The 14,116-nt window shown below is 31.9% G+C and overlaps 1 protein-coding gene across 1 annotated transcript in view; it reads right to left on the bottom strand.

The window, feature by feature from the left end:
* Window positions 1-14,116, bottom strand: part of LOC114346012 (protein couch potato) — a 408,847-nt gene that overhangs the window by 65,724 nt on the left and 329,007 nt on the right. Inside the window, exon 7 of the mRNA XM_050649860.1 lies at window positions 6,199-6,410. Coding sequence (XP_050505817.1) covers window positions 6,199-6,410 — 212 coding nt within the window. The remainder of the gene's footprint in view (window positions 1-6,198; window positions 6,411-14,116) is intronic.

The following is a 14,116-nucleotide window of genomic DNA, read 5'->3' as shown; positions in this document are numbered from 1 at the left end:
TTTAAATTGCTAAGTCATTTTCTACTTTTCGTAATTAGCACAATTATTGCTTAATTGCTTTTAACCACGAGCAGTTTTTTATTAAATCCACTGCGTAGATTGGTTTAATTCTAGATACTTTATATAATAATAAACGCTAGGTAAAAATATAAAACAATTTATATCTGGTATACTCAGTGGCTCGAAAAACAAGCTGTCATTAAAAAAAAAACTGCCCACAGTTGCTATTTTTTATGTAACTTTTGTCAGCAATTGGGTTTTTGGTAGGTTTTGAAGTTTTTACCAATTTTATTTTGAAAAAAAAAACTTTTTTTTGTTCAAAATACAAATAAAAAAATACAAAAAACTTGATTTTTTGAATATTTTCCATAAATTTTGAGGTTGTGTGAAAAAGTATAAGTACAAAATGCATCTCTTCATCTTACCTACAACATTTTTTTAAAATTTTTGCAATTAAACTTGTAATTTTGCCGAAAATTGTGTTATTTTTTTTTACCTTTAAAAACCCTTCCACTTCCACTTCCCGACCTCAGATTTCCCGTAAATAATTATTTTCTTTAAGTTTTGTTATATTTTCAATGGGTTCCATCATTTTACTACTTTTGTCACTTTTTACATTTTCACAAGCTCGGTCCTTGTCTATTAATTTATTTATTTCAAGTGATGGTGCGTAATTTGGTACGAAACATACAGAGAGGGGCAACATTCTGGAATAAATTCATTTCCTCTAGAATGGGCGATTTTGGAGATAAATTCTGAAACAGGTCGATTTTATTTTTAAATTATAATTTTTCGGAATATATATCATACTAGTGACATCATCAATCTGGGCGTGATAACGTAACCGATGATTTTTTTTAATGAAAATAGGGATCGTGTGGTAGGTCATTTGAAAGGCTGTTCAATCCTCTATTCAGTAATATAAACATTAATATCAATATTAATACAGGGTGGCCAAAAAAATAATTTTTGAATTAAATTAATTGGCGCAAAAAGAAGAATGTATGTAATTTATTTATAACTCAAAATACATTTTACTGCTGTCAGAAAATAGAAAAAATATTTATTTGGCAAATAAACATTGATTTTCGGTTAAAGTAAATGTTCAAACTGCCAAAAGGCAGCTGGGATACTTTTTTGACATTTAATTTAAGCTAAAAGCAACTTCTATTTGCTGGCAGAAGTAAAATGTATTTTGAGTTAAATAAATTACATACATTCTTTTTTTGCGTCAATTATTTTAATTCAAATTTATTTTTTGGCCACCCTGTATAAATAATGATGTTAATTTTTATATTACTGAATAAAGAATTGAACAACCTTTCAAATGAGCTGACACACGACCCCCATTCCCATTTAAAAAAATCATCGATTACGTCACCACGTCCAGATGGATGACGTTACTAGTATGAGTATGATATATGTATATGCCAAAAAATTATAATTTAAAAACAAAATTCGACTTGTTTCGGGATTTATCTCCAAAATCGATAATTCTAGAGAAAATTTATTTATTCCATAATTTTGCCCCTTACTATACAGTGTGTATCATTAAAAATGTCCAATCTCTGAGTTGTAGATTCTAGACCTGAGTTACAGGGTTTATTGACCTGTTAGGGTTTACTTACAGTTTTATTTAAAAATTTAAAAATTATTTTTACCCAGTACTTTCAAACCATTTGAGGCATCATCATACTTGGCATAAAGTGTGGCTACTATACACCCTATTAAATTGTGATAAATAAACTTTTCTAGCTATTACCAGAGGCGTACGACAGGGGATAGTGAATGGGTGAATGGTTGACCCTTCCCAAATTATGGGGAAGTAATAGTAGCTAGAAACGTTTATTTATTACAATTTAATAGGGCGTATAGTAGCAACACTTTCTGTCAAGTATGATAACGATACGTCAAATAGTTTTAAAATACTGGGTAAAAACAGTTTTTAAATTCTTAAATAAAATACCCTATAACTCAGTAAGGAGCCATATTTTATTTAAATAATTTGGGTTTAATCTTAACATTTTGAGGTCTAGAATCTACAGCTCAGAGATTGGACATTTTTAATGATACACACTGTATAGTGAGGACTATTGAATTATTGGAATATCGAAAACAGTACAAACCTAATTGGTTAATATAACATTACAGTTATCAAACGTAAACATGTTAATAATATAGTGAAATTGTTATTTTTTTATAAAACCTGGCAACACATATCTACCAACTAATCTACGGGGTGTGCGAGGGCACATACATCGTTGTGTGAGTGCATGTTATAACAAACCCTCAGTTAGTTGAAATTAATCTAAAGTTAATGAATTTCATGCGGCACCAACAGTATAGAAGTAATAAAAAATGATATAGCGCAGGTGCTCGCGTTGCTTGATCATAAATGTTGAACAAGGTGTATATGAACCCTCTAAATGTGCCATTTGGAAAAGTATGCAAAAACACATGTGGTTGTCTATGAAAAGTATAGTTTGACGGAGATTATTAATAAAAAAGTTAACCAACTTTACACAATAAGACTCAATCTCAACCTCTATAAAAAAACGATAAGAAACGAAATAGTAGATTGCTAATTTAAAATCATTTAAATAAATTTATAAAAAAGAAACAAAACACAAATGAAATTAAAGATATCAAAGAGAAAGGTCACAACATGACTCACATAGATGCATTTATTATTCTCCATTGTCATTCTTTCATTGCCAGGAAAGTTGGTAACCACTTTTACAATAATTGTATCAAGGCTTAAAATTATCATCAAAGATAATTGACTTACTATGGTCAGCTAATTTTTTTAATTAACAGCAAAAGATTAGATTACAACTATACAATGGTCTCATTAAGTCTCACAAAACAAAAAAAAAAAACATTAATGATAGGGACATGAACATACTTCAGAATAGACAAGAATGTGTTTTTTATTCCATTAGTTTCGCTTTGTTATATGATCACTGCCCTTTCTACACTTGAACTTGATTGATCTTCCTATATTGTTCCAGGAAGCTTACTAGATGAGTGAGCTGAAATTACTCGTTTTTGGGAAGGAACTAGAAAGAACCAATGAGCAAAAGTATCTAAGGGTAACTCTTGATTACAAACTAAGTTGGAGCACTTATACTAACAATATAAACAACAGAGCTAATTGACTCTGAACTACAGAGGAGTTGTAGGTAAGACCTGGTGGTTAAAAACAAAGGTAATCTGGTGGTTATACACATCAATGATACGACCGACAGTTACTTATGGTTCAGTACTTTGGTGTAAAAAGATGGTTTTGAAATTTTGTGCTACCTTGCTCACCACCCTACAAAGACAAGCACTTCTAAATAAAACAGGAACATTGAATAGTACAGGAACGGCATTTTTATAGGATATTACAGGTGTCCCTCTGCTGGTAATGTATATTTCGACAGTAGCCTTTATGACCATCCTGAGATTTAAAGCAAACAATCCTTTTTGGCCCAATAATGTATCGAATAGTCACACAAATGCTACTGGAACTATACTTGAGGAATCAATCTTAATGATGAACTCAGATTTGAGTACACTAGGACTAATCTTCACTGAGAAGAATAATATAATTATACCATCTAGAGAACAAAAAGTCCCAAATATTAATGGGAACTTAATATGGTTCACTAGTGGATCTAACACTGCTCGGGGTACAGGATCAAAAGTCTTTGGGCAAACATGTAATTATAATAAAATCTTACAGCCTAGGTCAATATAAAAATGTGTTGCAGGTTGGAGTTTAGACCCCAAAGAAAAGAGAATCAACATTTATTCAGATAGCCAAGCAGCTATTCTGGTAATAAAAAACCCACTCACCAAATGAAACCGGTGAAGAATCTCAAAGATATCCTCAACAAAATGACAAAAGATAATAAAGTATCTTTAATATGGGGGCCGAGTCATGAAGGTATGCATGGAAGTAAACGAGCAGATTTGTTGGCAAAACAAGGTACGAGAGAAACCTTTGTATGTCCAGAACGATTTTGTGGCATTACTTAAGATGCTACAAAAACGAGGTTTTGAAGTGGCTAATATGAAATCATCAAAATAAACGGAAAGCCACTCAAGGACAAATCCAGACTAAGAAAATAATCTAAAATATTGATAAAAAACTCTCCGACAATTTGATGATAATTTGATGGTGAGGCAGAAATTCATTGGTCAACTGAGGATTGAAACAGAAGGTATCCCAGACAACCGATAAGGAAGCTGTTGGCCTTCGTTGAGGCCACAGCAGTCATTAGTGTTTAATGGAACAACAAGGTATGACGTGAATATGAAGATCAAGTGAAGACCTTTGTACCAAGGGTTTGAATTAAGAAAGAATTGAGCCTGGTGAAATAATTCTGCCTGAATTAAGAAGACGGGATGCTGTCAGTAAGCTACGAAGTTCTTGTTTGTATTTTCGGAGACATTCCACATGATGCGGTTTTGCGGGATTCCGCAGAATGGTTGTAAAAAAAGTAATAGCCTTCTTTATCAAATTATCACTAATTTCTCTGATTTCTTTACAACAATTTATAGTACCCGTAACAAAGTTACTTTGATGTGCTTTATTAGTGACGTAAGGAACTATTTACAGTTTCAAACTGTTAAGTACTGACTGTTGCTGACAAAAAATTCTATTGGTATTAATTTTTGCGTTTGATAGAAAATGCTCCTTGGTCGATACCAAATCAAGCGTACCAAATAACTTATGTTAAGGAGACATAACGGAGTGGTGCATTAAATATCGTTTTCATTAAAAAGTTGAAATCGGAATAATATGTAATCAAATTCATCAGCTTACACTTTACACCATACAGCAGTATGGTGCAGAACAATACAGCAGTAGAAGACTGCTAAAATAATAAATTAAATTAACCGATAAAATCGTATTTTCTGGTTGCTTATCTTATCAATGTATTATTAAAAAAAATAAATCACAAAGAAGATGCCGATTGAGAAATAAATTAAAAATATTGGTGATTTAAAGAGAATACGTAAAGATAAAAAATAAGTAAATATACTAAAATCTTTACAATATCGATTCCAAACCAAACGATCGAACATACATCCAAAGTAGTCTCATACAGTATGGTGCAAATGTCTGGAATAAATTCGATATTTCGTAAGCCGGCGACTTTAAGGAAAAATCCCGAAACAGGTCGATTCATATTTTTAAATTACGATATTTTGGAATATACTTCATACGGTGACGTCATCCATGTGGACGTGATGACGTAATCGATGATTTTTTTACATGAGACTAGGGGTCGTGTGATCGCTAATTTGAAAGGGTATTCAATTATGTATTCAGTAATATAAATATTAACAAAATTGTTTATACACAGTGTCAAAAATAATTTTAAAGTTAAATTATTTGGCAAAAAAAGAAGAATGTATGTAATTTATCTAATTCAACATACATTTTACTATTGTCACAAAACAGAAAAAAATGTTTATTTGACAAATAAGCATTGTTTTTCGCTTGAATTCAATATTCAAACCAGCTCCTGCGAACCAACCGCCTCTTGGAATTTTTAACATTTAACTTAAGCGAAAAGCAATGCTGATTTGTCAAACAACATTTTTTTTTTGCTTTCTGACAGCAGTAAAATGTATTTTGAATTATGTAAATAAATTACATACATTCTTCTTTATTTGTAAATTATTCTAATTAAAAAAATTGGACACTGCATAAACAATTATGTTAATATTTATATTACTGAATACAGAATTGAACACACTTTCAAATGAGCTATCACATGGCTCCTAGTCTCATTTAAAAAATCATCGATTACGTCATCACGTCCATATGAATGACGTCACTCGTATGAAATATATGCCAAAATATCGTAATTTAAAAATAAAAATCGACCTGTTTCGGGATTTTTCCTTAAAGTCGCCGGTTTACGAAATATCGAACTTATTCCAGACATTTGCACCATACTGTATAAAGAGAGTGCGATATCATTTAAAGAAAATTATTTGGTTTTCATTATTTTCGTAAAAGTAGGTTAGATTTAAGTTTGCTGATTGATTTTATATAATGTAAAGTACCTATAATGTAGCTTACGTTATTTAATCACAATATCTCTTTCGCATACTTTTCCAAAATTAAATGTTCAGGTGTTAAAATAAATGTTAATATGGGATGTTAACATCAATAATATTCAAAATAAATATACCAACCTTGCAAATATTTCTTTAAGCTCATGCTCTGATACGAATTGTCCCAAATTGGCCACGAAGAGCGTGGAACAAGGTGGGTTGCTTACTCCCATGCCAGGTTGCGAAGATGACGAACCTACAGGAGAAGCCAAGGCAGGACTCGGTAAGAAATGAGGCAACGATGCCGCGTGTACAGATGTTAGAGCAGTTGGATGCGGCATTGTCATCGGGGGCTATAAATAAGTATAATATTAACATTAAACAAAGAAATAAAGTAAAATTGGTACTGTCATTATTGATTACGACATAACCGTCAAACATTTGTATACAATATTCCAAAATGTTGTTCTGAAGCTATTTCCTTATGGCATTTTTATAATTACGTATTTTTTATGGGAAATAAGCCACAATTTTACTAAAAAATGAATTTATTAACGTTTCGAAGTCCAAATCGGGTTTCGTTGTCAAAATACAAAATACTATTAAAATAAAACAAACATGTTGTTGCTAAGTAAAAAAATTCTTCTAATAATTTATTTAATCTGACTCATTTATATTGGCAATTCAGACGTAAGTCTTCTACTTTAAAATGATATCGCCAATATTTATGAGTTGCGTTCCTGGGACGACTTTACTAAAAGATAGTTCATTCGATTACATGAAATCAATCCCAACTCAAGAATATCCGTCGCAAAAAAATCATAGCATGTGATCTGTCTTTAAAAAGACAACCAAATGCAACGATGACAGTAAAATTCTCGCGTTAGAGATTCCATAGTAAATCACGAGGGAAAACCAGGAAAAAACCTCGTGATACTATCCCGACATCGTAAGTATTTGGTCTTACATTTAATCTACCTTCAAAAAACTAATACCAAATTCTGACTTGTTTAAATTATAAATAATATTAATATTACATAGATATACAATAAGTAATACTAAAATATAAAATTTGTACTAACTCGATATGTTATTGATTTACTAATCGTGGTATTTTCTTTCTATTGACTTCCTCTTTCAGTATGGGTAACCACATCCTACTGCATAATTTCCGAAACGTTAATAAATTCATTTTTTAGTAAAATTGTGGCTTATTTCCCATAAAAAATACGTAATATTCCAAAAAGCAAAGTAGTATCAAAAAGTACATTTTTTGATTATTTTGATTTTTGATACTCCTACGGTCATCCACTCGTATACAAAAAGTCTGTTACAACACACTAACACACTTAACGTATCAATGTCATATATAAAATAATATAATATACATTTATATCAATTAAAAATCAAAAGAAATCAAAGGTAAAATCTCAGTGGTTGGCTATATACCATAGTTTAAACAAACTTAACCCTTTCGCCCATACATTTTCGTTTTTTAAGATAAAAATTTGAAATTAGGTAGACATATTAATTTGATTTTTTTAAACTTTTTGGCGTATTAAAAATAATTCCCTGTTATCCGTTTTAAGGGATGTGAATTGTACAGTATACTGTACATGTACATTATGAACAAACAGTATATACGATCTGTACAATATATTGCACATTGTGAGTAAATTGTAGTGGCTCTTGCGACTTTGGAAAACAAAATACAGTTAAATATCATATATCTGCAACTAATTATTTATTTGTATGATATCACATAAAATACTTTTGTTTCAAATAAAAGAACGTCCCCGTTTTCTGGAGGATACTTTGTCTGATTTTATCAAACCTTCAGCGACATATGACGACGAATACACTTATTTCCTCTCCCTTGTCATCAACAGTAGAACGAATAACTTCATTCAACTCATTATTCATCACTGCTAACTTCTTCCTCCCGATCGCCCTAACCATAATCATCATTGTCGTCATCACTAAGCCCGTCAATATCTAATAAGCCTGCCTGAATTGTTACTAGCCTCTATTAGATGTTTTTCATTTACCGGCTTTCTTTTACTCATTTTTATATTTCAATACTGCAAAATAAAAGAAGTATAGACAATTGTAAATAACGTATGGTTGTGTACTATAACTGTCGACGGCTTCCATGTATTCACAATATACAATATACATACAATACACTTATGTTTAGTCAAATATAGAAAAAAAAACAAACTAACTGAACGGAACGTGCACTGCAAATTCTTTTTTTTTCTTTTTCTTTTTTGGCTTGGACTATGGTCATTCAGCCAGTCTCAATCAAAAGTAAATGTATTAAAGATATTGCCAATTAGTGAAACTTGGTTATTATAATATTATTAAAATTTTTTACTTCTTATTTACCTACTCATTACAGCTAATGTACATGTACATACTATGTTAATAAATATAAATATATTATACTACTTAATGTTTATCAACTATGTTAACACATAGTGTATACATTTTACAAATAAAAATATTAATCTTAATATTAAAATAAATGCATTCTTTTTTGTATTTTATTTTAGTTTTTTTTTTGTTTTTTGTTTTGTTTTTTTTTGTAACTACGATAGGATGTCAACCCGGTTCAACCCCGCGGAGGTTTAAATCCTCTTAGTGATTTTTTTCTTTAATTTTTTTTATTATTAATTTTTTTTATTTATTTTTTTTGTTTCATGTTTTTATTTTTTTTTAAATTTTTTCTTTTTATTTTTTTATAATTTTTTTAAACATATTTTACAAATACCTATAACTAATTACAATAATGTTTTACTATCCGACAAGAAAGATACCAAACAGTCAAAAATGTTCTTTTTATTCAGTGACAGAATAAAGATAATATTTACAGGGAGTGGGATGTTCTGGATAATTCTTGTAATTAGGTGATTGGTTAGGTGTTTATGTTTTTTGCATTCAAAAAATATGTGGTTCAAGTCACTTTTAACCTCACATTCTTGACAAATATTCGAATCTAATATGTTTATTTTAAATAAATATGCAGGATAACATGCTTGTCCAAATCTAATTCTACTGATGGTGGATATGTATTTGCGAGGAAGGGTGAAATTCTTATACCAAGGTTTTTCCGGAATAATCGGTTGTATCAAACTGTATTGTGTTGTTGATATGTTACAGTACCTTTCCCAGTGTGTTTCCAGCTCTTCATCTGTTCAGTTCTTAAACAAGCAAAAGCATCTAGAATGCAGGGCTGATATTTGGTTACTGTTCCATGGATGAGGGAATTTTTAGCTAATTGGTCTACATGCTCATTATGTGTAAGTCCTGAATGTGCTTTGATCCACATAAGTTTTATTTTTGGGGTGTGTTTATTAATTTCAAATAAGATTTTTTTTATAAAAAAATGTATTGATTAGAAGTACTACAAGGTAGTTGAGGTGTTTGAATAGCAGTAAGCACAGATAATGAATCAGATAAAATTACTGCAGAATTATAGGATGCCAACTTGAAATAAATTAAAGCCTCATATACCGCCGCAGTCTCGGCAGTAAAAATGGAGAAATTTGAGGGCAGTTTAAACATTTTTTTCTATAAATTTATCTGGAATATAAAAGGCACAACCAGTACCATTTGAACTTTTGGATGCATCTGTATAAATACAAACAGATTTTGACCAATTTGTAATGTAGTTGTTTAAAACAATACTGTTTAATAAAGAGTGCTCATGATAACTGGGTTGTATTATATCTACTTGATTTAGTAACTCAAAGAAATCTTCGAAATCTACCACTTTATTTGCAACTGCAAGTTCAGCATTATTATCCGCAGTGTTTCGAAATGCGTCACATAACGGTGGCGAGTTTTTGTGAGCCCAATATTTATTTGTTAAATCAAAATAATTTAAAGTACTAATTTCTTTATATAAACAAGTGTTGTAACATCGGATTTTAAGAAGAAATTAGTAAATTCAGTAAAACTGTAAATTCAGTAAATACAAATGCAAATGTTTCTTGTCATGAACAAAATTATTAAATAAACAATTAAACACTATGCAGTCCAACCTTACATCACGGAAAAAATCCAAGCAGCCATCATTAAACTCGAAACAAATACCTCTCTCAGTGTAGCATTTATCTACACCTACAGCCCACCTAGACATCCCATTTCAAGCGAAGAGTATCAAGATTTTATACAAACTCTTGGATCCAAATTCATAGTAGCAGGAGACTGGAACACCAAACACATCACATGGGGTTCCAGATTAATCACACCTAAAGGTCGAGCATTAATATGAATACTATTCAACAAAATAACTTAAGATATTTATCAACAGGAGAACCCACATACTGGCCTACGGACCCCAACAAAATCCCAGTTTTGGTAGATTTTGCTGCAACAAAAGGGATATCTGACATCCATAGTGCAATAGAGTTAAACTTCGATTAACATCAGACCACAGCACAATAATAATAACTTTAAGCACACACATAATATGGAGAAGATTACCACCCAAACTGACAACTAAAGAAACAAACTGGGATATTTTCCAAAATTCTGTAAATACAAATATTAGACTAGATTTTAGGCTAAAAGAAAACCAAGAGGTAGAGGAAGCAGTAGACTATTTAACAACAGTTTTACAAACAGCAGGGTGGGAAGCAACACAGCAGCGTGAAAGAAGTGTGCAAGAAAACCATAATATTCCCCTCCATATAAGAGAACTTGTAGCAGAAAGGAGAAGAGCTCGGCGCATATGGCAACAAACGAGAAATCCATTAAATAAAACGTACCTTAATAGGATAAGTCATAGACTAAATAGAGCACTACATGAGGAAAAAAACGACTCCTTCCAGTTTTATGTTTCGAACCTCTCACGTGAATACCACTCTATATGGAAAGCTAAAAAAAAAAAAAATTTAAACGGCCGACAATAACAAATTCACCTTTAAGAAAAACAGATATGACCTGGGCCCGCACAAATGAAGAAAAAACCACCGTATTCGCAGAGCATCTTGCAACTGTATTCTCAGCACCAGAAAACAATGACGATGAAGATGACGATATAAAAAAGTACCTCGAAACTCCATGTCAACATCTCTTCCTCTGACAACATTTACTCCGACAGAGGTTCGACAACAAATAAAAATGCTAAATCCTCAGAAAGCTCCTGGCTATGATTTGATAACAAACAGGAGAATTACTTCAGAAGCTACCGAGAAAAGCAGTGGTGTTATTAACAGTAATATACAACAGCATACTACGTCTTCACTACTTTCCAATACAATGGAAATTAGCTCAAGTTACTATGATTCCGAAACCTGGTAAACCCGCAACACAAGCAAATTCATATCGCCCGATAAGCCTACTCCCAATAATGTCGAAAGTATTAGAACGGCTACTATTACATAAAATCGAGCAAGTTGTCCCCATAAACGAAATTATACCACAACACCAATTCGGATTTAGACGTGAACACTCAACCATACAACAATGCCACAGAATAGTAAATATAATTAAAAAAACTCTTGAAGAAAAAAAGTTTTGCGCTGGAGTGTTTCTCGATATACAACAGGCATTTGATAGGGTATGGCATCAAGGTCTCCTCTATAAACTAAAATTACACATGACAGACCAACTATACTTTATTCTAAAATCGTATCTGACGGACCGGTATTTCCAAGTCAAAATTGAAAACAACTTCTCAAATTACCACATCTTCCAATCTGGCGTACCACAGGGTCGCGTTCTCGGCCCATTTCTCTATCTGATATTTACAGCCGACGTTCCAACCAGAAATCATACCTTATTAGCTACTTTTGCCGATGATACGGGAATATTAGCAGTGGATGTCGACCCTAATGTAACATCACAAAAAGTTCAAAATCATTTAGACCAATGACAAAACTGGCTCAAGCGATGGAAAATAAATGTTAATGCCAGCAAATCAGTACAAATTACTTTTACAACCAGAAAATCTACATGTCCTCAAGTTTCTATAAATAATACTCCGATTCCCATCAAGCCAGTTGTCAAATACTTGGGATTGCATCTGGATGAAAAACTCATATGGAAAACGCACATTAAGATTAAACGTAAACAATTAAATCTTAAACTAAAAAATATGAACTGGCTATTTAACAAGAAGTCTCAGTTATCTCTTGAAAATAAACTGCTTCTGTACAAAGCTATACTTATACCAGTTTGGTCTTACGGAATAGAACTATGGGGCTACAGTAAACCTTCAAATACGAAGATACTCCAAACATTCCATCCAAAATTCTCCGTATGATAAGTAAAGCTTCATGGTATGTATTCAACCAGACACTCCACAATGATCTGGACATCCCACTAATCAAGGACTTAATATAAAATCGTTCAATAAAGTATCAAAATCGCACCACTGACCACACCAACGACTTGATAAATAATTTATTCACCCAACCACTTGCTGAAAGAAGACTAAAGAGAATATGACCAGACGACCTACCACAATAAAGAATAATACTTAGAGACCCGTCACTGGATGGTATCTAACTCACGTTAATTTACTTTCAGACTATTTACTTATTACTTTGTATTTAGAGTAGATTGTAAAAATGCAGTGTATCAAAAAAAAATTTATCTGACATTTACATCAAATCTGTAAACTATTCATCACCTTACGTCAAAATACTGAAGTAACCATCACAAAAACCTAGTTCACTGAATTTCATTTTTTTTTCCTTAAATCCAATCCACGCTAGGTGGAGGCAACGGTTTGAAATTAAAACTACATAATATGTATACAGTACAATATACATTGTTAATAAAGCGGATAGAAACATCGGATCACGTCATTTCGACATCAGTAACGTGATATACAATATATTGTACACCGTGAACGAAAGGGTTAGAATGGAGTAAAAAATTTCTTATGTGTAATACTAAACCTTATGTGATCTTATCACTGGAGAAGTGTTAAAGAAACTACCAAGGAAAGCTATAATAAAATTAACACATATAAATGCTTCCTTTAGGTTGAGGTACGTACCAAAGATATGGAAGGTGGCAGAAATTATAATGGCATTAAAACCAGGAAAACCTCCACAAGAAGCTTCTTCATATAGGCCTATTTCACTTGTGCCTGTCATGTCGAAATTATATGAAAATTACTCTTGAAGAGGCTAAAACCAACTATATAGCAAAACAAATTTAATTCCTAATCAACAGTTTGGATTTAGAGAAAGCCACTCTAGAAGAAGGAAAAGTCTGTTCTGAAATTTTTCTCGATGTAGCGCAGGCTTTTGACAAAGTGTGGCATGAGGGATTATATCATAAAATGAGATGCTACTTACCAAAACAATATTCTGAACTCCTAGAATCATATATATCCGACAGATACGTACAGAGTACCACAAGGAAGTATCCTAGGGCCAGTGCTATATCTGCTCTATACCAGCGATATCCTGTCATTAGAGCCTAACAAAATTGCTACATTTTCAGACGACACATGCATTCTAGCAGTCGGACAAAACCACGAGGAAGCAGCAACTATGCTACAAAACTCTGTTGAATTAATTACCATCTGGACCAGACCATGGCGTATCAAATTGAATGAAACAAAATCTGTTCATGTCAGCCATGATGATTGCCAACCTCCGTCACGGAGATGGCACGTAAAGAAGAAGAATGATGATGATACTAACCAACGTAATGACTTTTAATATAACCAACTAGGTTTTGTGGACGTCGCAATGACTTTTATTAGAAAAATGACGAAATTATATGACGAAAAATTATTGTATTTTGCTTGTAGTTTTATAATCGCATTGTTGACTTATTCGTAGTTTAAATTTTGGTCTTATAGAAAGTGCTTAAATAACCTCATAGAAAATTAGTAAAAAAATTAAAAAACGATTTTTTATTAAGTAAAATTAATATAACAGTATAAAAATTATTTGAAATGTTGAGATTTTAATTTATGCTATCTCTTCATCCCCTGGTGCATTGGATGGTTCGGCTGCATTATTGGATTGCATTATTGGATGATTCGGCTGCATTGTCCCTTACTAAGGTTGAAGTTGGTAGATTATCA

The sequence above is a fragment of the Diabrotica virgifera genome, chromosome 4 (genome assembly GCF_917563875.1).
Source record: "Diabrotica virgifera virgifera chromosome 4, PGI_DIABVI_V3a".
NCBI lineage: Eukaryota > Metazoa > Arthropoda > Insecta > Coleoptera > Chrysomelidae > Diabrotica > Diabrotica virgifera.
The sequence above is the reverse complement of the archived record's forward strand: the minus strand, read 5'-3'. Positions and strand labels throughout refer to the sequence as shown.